Source organism: Takifugu flavidus, chromosome 9 (assembly GCF_003711565.1).
Source record: "Takifugu flavidus isolate HTHZ2018 chromosome 9, ASM371156v2, whole genome shotgun sequence".
NCBI lineage: Eukaryota > Metazoa > Chordata > Actinopteri > Tetraodontiformes > Tetraodontidae > Takifugu > Takifugu flavidus.
The window spans coordinates 10,522,746-10,528,996 of NC_079528.1; the positions used below are offsets into that span (position 1 = coordinate 10,522,746).

At 41.6% G+C, this 6,251-nt stretch overlaps 1 protein-coding gene across 2 annotated transcripts; it reads left to right on the forward strand.

The window, feature by feature from the left end:
* Window positions 1-3,054: 3,054 nt before the first annotated feature.
* LOC130531366 (T-cell leukemia homeobox protein 3-like) lies at window positions 3,055-6,238 on the forward strand. Of its 2 annotated transcripts, none has more exons than XM_057043346.1 (3): window positions 3,055-3,709; window positions 4,532-4,766; window positions 5,261-6,238. In XM_057043346.1, exons 1-3 carry the CDS (start codon window positions 3,280-3,282, stop codon window positions 5,442-5,444), a joined length of 849 nt encoding a protein of 282 aa, XP_056899326.1. In that variant the 5' UTR covers window positions 3,055-3,279; the 3' UTR covers window positions 5,445-6,238. The 2 variants fall into 2 exon arrangements, with proteins under 2 accessions (XP_056899326.1, XP_056899325.1); XM_057043345.1 differs by having other exon boundaries at window positions 3,057-3,709; window positions 4,529-4,766.
* Window positions 6,239-6,251: the final 13 nt, after the last annotated feature.

The following is a 6,251-nucleotide window of genomic DNA, read 5'->3' on the forward strand; positions in this document are numbered from 1 at the left end:
GAGACATCTTTGTTCTACGTGGACCGCAGGAAGGGAGGCTGCTTTGTTTACCCAACTTTTTTCTTTAAAAAAAAAATCCATAGCCTTGTAAATGTTGTCAGATGGCCGGTTCCAGTGTCTTTCAGCTTAATAATACCTATATTAAATAGTTTAAATATTTCATAAGGGTGGTTTTTAGAGCGAGGGAGGGGAAATCGTTAGCTGCGGTAAAGTTTCATTAACTGGTCCCCATTTCGCTGCGAGGCAAACTCATCTTCTCTTATTGTAATAAAACAATCTCTTTCTCTCTCTCTCTAGGTTATCCACTCATCTCCCTTCCTCTTCCACCCCTCTCCTTCTCTTTTACATCATAATAATACACTACATCCCTTTTAAATGCACTATTACTTACCGCTGCCTTTTCATATTGTAACATCACGGGCACTTTAGCGACAATATAAAAGCGTGTCATTCATTATTCAGAAGCAGCCGGCCTCGTCCCCCTTTTAAAAAGTCAGGCGCGCTGCTGAAATTGATAACGGCGAAGAGACGCGCAATAAAAACGCAGCCCCCGGGTACCGAGCTGCAGCCCAGACCCCCGATTATGCAGATCAAGTGGTAATTTCTCAAACAAATCGCACTCTTTCACTCTTTTGTTGTCGTTTCTTTTTGGACTTTTTGAATCATAGTGTCAGCATTTTTATTGCCTCTGGGAAAAAAAATGAGGATTAATGCGCAACTTAATTGTTCGTGCGGTCTGTTTGAGAAACCTTGATATCTGGGAATAAAAGAAATCCGTCCTTTAACGTCCGTGTCTCTGTGCGTTCGTGTGGTAACTTGGTGTTTTGCCTTCTCTTAAGGCAATGAAGTGTTCAGCACATCAATAAATCCAAAAATGGCAGGAGGCATGGGCAGAGGCTTCTTTTCAGTAAGCGGTGTCACGGCGCTATCCCGGGAGGTCAAAGATAATGTGCCATAATCACTCATAATCTTTGGATTACACCGTTTTACTAACACTCCACAACCGGTGGGACCCCGTCTGCTCCTTGCAGGGTTGAACGGACTCAGGCCACAGTGGAGGAATCGGGATGAAAAGATAATATTAGCAACTTTTATGAAGCCCAGCAGTGGCCACCTAATCATTACAAACATCTCAATTCATTTAAAAGTCTTCGTGGATCAAAAACACTGCCTTGGTTTCTAGTCAAATTTATTGTATTGCGTTTTTGATGTTTGTTTGTTTGTTAGTTTGTTTTAAATCAAGAGAAACATAAAAATGTCCATAAACGTGACAGCTCCAACAGACCAATTCTCCCCACTGGTGAGCTCACATATGGCAGGGTGAAGCAGCCAACACCCAGAGTCTGTCCATATTGCTAAACAAACACCTCGGGCCTTGTCCAATCTCATATGGCCTCATAAGACTTTATTGTGAAAGGAAAGAAGAGGGCGAGTTTTAAAATATATATTGCACCCTACAGATCTATCTGTACATTCCTCTTTTTATTTTGTAACATGACCGGATCTCTTAATTTTGACTATTAGTTTATTAAGGATATATCTGCATTAAAAAGGAAAACACATGAGGATTAAAAAAAGAAAGAAATAAAATTGATTTTCTTCACTTTGACCATAAATTGTGCTCCGACAAAAACAAAGATTTGCGATCAGGTTGAAGTGATCCTTTAAAAGCCTATAAATATAAGCCTCGTTGTCACTAAATGAATATATTTGTCATTAGCGGGTTAATGTAGTGTAATGTGATATCTTAAAAAGCCACCTGCCGCTTCCAAACGCGATGCACATTTGTCTGTCCCTGAGACAAGTTAGTGAAAATGTGATTATCCGGTCACTTTGGGCGCCTCTTACATTGAATCTGAGCGGTAAGCAGCTCTTCCAGAGCCCCGACACTTTATCTGAGGTAGCCCGTGGCCTTCGCTTGTCAGGCCATTTAATGTGCTACTGGATACCAGGAATAAAATACGGCTACGTAAAGCTTCTCCGTGATCAAATGGGTGCTGGTGATTCACTATCAGTGTTCAACGGGGCGACTTTCCTTCGACGGACAAAACGTGCACATGGCAAGATGATCACAGACTCTATTCATCACATCTATGGGGTTTTTTCAAGAGGTGCTGTGGTAAAGTAAAATCTGGTGAAAATATTAAGTGGTAGCCTATTTCTCTCAAGACTACATAACGTTTAATTCTAACTTTGCATCATCAAATGGTTAAAGAGTGAAATTGGAAGGATTTAACAACGACGCACAAGATAAGATGAGTGGAAGTGTTTCATTTTGCTGGGTGTAACCAAAATTAATATTAAACAACAGAATGTTTTTTTTTTTGGGGGGGGGGGGGGTGCTAAAAAGTTATACATTGAAGATGTATTGGAAAACTTGGATGATACTTGGATGATAATGCAGTCATAACGTTATTTCGTGAGTATTCATACGAATTCCATGTGTGAGGTAATAGTGTAAAAGGTGACACAGAAAAGAGAGAAATTCAGGAGGATGTTTTGTTATTTGTCAAGAACAAATATGGATCAATCGACGAGACAAAAAACGTCAATTAATCACGTCACACAGTACAAGTTTTTGTTTTTATAGCGTATATTGTATGTGACCAAAAGTTATCATTGTGAACAGAGTGAATACATTACGGGGCTCAGCGGGAGAGTGACAAATCACTGACAAAATGCAATTTGGCTGAAACGATTAAATATTGGATGTTCAACAAGAACCATTGATCTTCAGCGAGCTTTGGTGCAATGATGTTGTTTTTTTACTATTTATATATGCCACACAAACGTCTATAAAGTCTCAATTATTCCATAATGAAAACAGATGACTTCAGTAAATAATAGCATGCGACCAAAATATAAAAATGCATATCTGGACGGAATAAAAGGCTAAAGTCTGTCTTTATGGGGAAAATTGGTTATTGTGCCGAATCCTGGGCCTAACGCAATTAACGTTCAATCAATCATTGTGGCGCCAGCCAATAGATGGAGGAGGACGCTCGGAGGAGGACGGAGTTGTTGGACGCAGCATTTTGACGCGCTGAGGGGAGGACAGCGCGTCATATCTCTCCGAACGCCCATCAAACTTTGAGCGCAGCCTGTAGAGGACCCAGTCCTTACACAGGCCCGCAAGAGGCAACGAGGACGCGCTGGACACTTGGCAGAGGTCTGGGCAACGATGGAGAAACGGCTGGCGGTGTCTTTGGGTGACTTTGCTGTGATTTTGGCCTGAAAACTTCTTTATTTTCCCCCACTTTCTGCGAAAAAACGACGAGGATGGAACAATCACCTAGTGCGCCGAGCCCTCCTCCAAAGCCGGTAAATCACGAACCCATCAGCTTCGGCATTGACCAGATCTTGGGAGGTGGTACGGAACCGGAAAACGGCCGCACAGCTGGAAGGCAAAGTGGATCCGATTCGAGCAACGTCAGTGACGGTTATTATAGTTTAGGAAGCCCGACCGCGGCCAGCGCGCCCTCGTACACCGCGCTGTCTATCTCCCTCTCCGGCATAATGCCTTCGATGGAGGCATCGGGTTCATACGCGGAAAACAGGAGTCTGGGCAGCCGAGGAGTTATTCGAGTACCGGCCCACAGACCCATGACAGCTACGGGACCCCCGGCTCCCGTTCAGAGTGCAGTCACTGGGTTTGGAGGGTTGTGTTTCCCTTGGATAGGAAACAGATTCGCCAAAGACAGAATATCAGGTAGGTTATTGTTGCTTGAAATAGGCTCCTATTCTTATTATCTTAATGTTTTAAAAGGAAAATGCAACAGAACATGTGAAAATATTCGGTTCTATCCTGACTATCTAAACAACGATATACAGGATGTACAGTTAAATAATGGTGGCCTGGCAGATTTAAAATGATTAACAACATTATTGTCATTGTTGTTTTGATTGCGAATATTTTCCACTGTTGCCTATTTGACCGCATTACTTCATTTTTATATTTTAAAAAAAAATCATCCGAAACTATCGTTTACATTAAATGAAACTCTCAAACCCTAAAAATATAAGTTTAAAAATATAGCTGAGCTAACATAGATTTTACCCTGTGGACAAAATTCATTTTAGTAAAAACAATACCGTCTTAAATGAGAAGTATAATATAAAACATTTTTAATTTTGAACAAAACGCTAAAGAAAACTACGAACTAATTGGTTTTGAATGGCTTTAAAACATGCCACAGGTACGGCTGTTGGACGAAGACGATTTTAACAGCAGAGGCCTCCGATGTAAAGGTTGTGTGGAATCACATCTGTAAGACGTCTGGTCTGTTTATTCTTTTGATCGCACTTTCTGCACCGCTTGGCCAGACTCATATTTCCTAATGAATTTAATTTCACATTTTTCACACAGGCTTACACGGTCTAAATAGGGAATAGTTGTCAAACAGGAAGGATTTCTGTGATATATGACCGTGAATTTCCATACAGATGGGGAGTGCATTTGGTCCGTTTGCTGCTATATGAAGTCTAATCTTCCTCTCATCGCTGAATTCGTTGATTGTGTCCGCTTCAGCAGCTCTGGTGCCGTTCGCTGTCACACGACGAATAGGACACCCGTACCAGAACCGAACCCCTCCAAAACGGAAAAAGCCTCGGACCTCCTTCTCCAGAGTCCAGATCTGCGAGCTGGAGAAGCGTTTCCATCGGCAGAAGTATCTGGCCAGCGCCGAGCGAGCAGCCCTGGCCAAGAGTCTGAAGATGACAGACGCACAGGTCAAAACCTGGTTCCAGAACCGCCGAACTAAATGGAGGTATGGAATTTCACACCTAACACGCCAATTTAGTAGCCATTTCTATCACACGTCACATCCTGCAGGCGGTTACGCCGCGGTTTGTTATGATTTTTTAACTTGGGCCGAAAACATGTTTTAACCTGATCAAAATAAACTTTTTGTAGTTTCTGCGCACCGTTTACGGTCAACTGCGCTCCTAGCACGTGACTTTACATCTGCAAAACAAAAACTGTTTTAAAAGAAATAAAAGTATAAATGAGCAATTTCTTCTGTTATTTATTCTGCTTCTTCGCCTATTTCTTATTAATGCCTCTCTATTTAATGTGCTCTTAATCAGCATGATACATAAGTAAAGCGAAGTCCTGACTCTTTTTTGCTCATTTCAGCCGGCAGTAGCCTAATAGATGGTTATTTATCATTTGTGCTTTTGCAATTTAAACTACTTCTTACGATCACACAGATCATTTCCGGGTGCTTTGAACTGCGCATAAATTTTAATGTACCTTTTTTAGGAGGCAGACCGCCGAGGAGAGGGAAGCGGAGCGTCAGCAGGCCAATCGCCTCATCATGCAGCTGCAGCAGTCCGCCCTCCAGAAGTCCCTCGGCGAATCAGCGGTGTCCGACCCACTGTGTGCCCACAACTCCTCTCTGTACGCCCTGCAGAACCTCCAACCCTGGGCCGAGGAGAGGGAATAGAGCCCAAACCCCATCTGATCAACAAGCATCGTGCGCTTTTTCTGTGAGGATAGAAAACTTCCGGCCAACATGAAGACAGTAGGACTTTCTCTGATCCATGAAATGGACAGTGGCGTGTTTGGACCAGAAAAAGAGTCATGTGAGTGGATGAAACCAGCCCAGAACGGTGAGTGATGCATTTGTTGAAGCAAAGAAAGACTGAAATGAATCTTTCAGCCTGACCACAGTGAGATTCCAACAAGGAAAGAGGACACTTATTGCCCACTTTATGCTTTTCCTTATTCTTTTTATTCAAATAAGACACTTGCAGTATATAACTAAATAGGAAAATAATCTCCACGCGGAGACACAACATAAACTTTTTACTTTATTTGCATTGTAATGTGTTTCTGAGTTCTAACCACAAAAACCAAAATGTATTGACAAAAATGCAGATTAAAAAAACCTGCTGGTTCCAGCATTTTTATTTTTCCTGATCTCACATTTGCCTTTATATACGCCACTGTACTGTAAATCCACCGTAAAATTGATGCCCAAACTTTAGGGAAAGCTCTTTTGTAATCAACCACCTAAAGATGAAAAGTGAAGAAAAATTAAAAAAAAACAAAAAAAGGTGTAAGTTGGGAAATAAAGGCAGCAACGCATGTTCATTAATGGTGGTGATTTCTTCTAATATGCACATTTTTTTCTTTGCGTTATTTGTGGCCTTCGGCCTCAGATTAAGGGAAAATGTTCAACTCTTTTTGTACCCAAATTGTAAATGTGTGAATAATAAGATAAACAATTCATGTGCCTCTTGTTCATTCT

Coding starts and splice junctions, on each gene's coding strand:
- LOC130531366 (XM_057043345.1), top strand. CDS start 3,280: ATGGAACAATCACCTAGTGCGCCGAGCCCTCCTCCAAAGCCGGTAAAT. Junction 3,710..4,528: donor CGCCAAAGACAGAATATCAG/GTAGGTTATTGT, acceptor TGTCCGCTTCAG/CAGCTCTGGTGCCGTTCGCT. Junction 4,767..5,260: donor AACCGCCGAACTAAATGGAG/GTATGGAATTTC, acceptor TACCTTTTTTAG/GAGGCAGACCGCCGAGGAGA.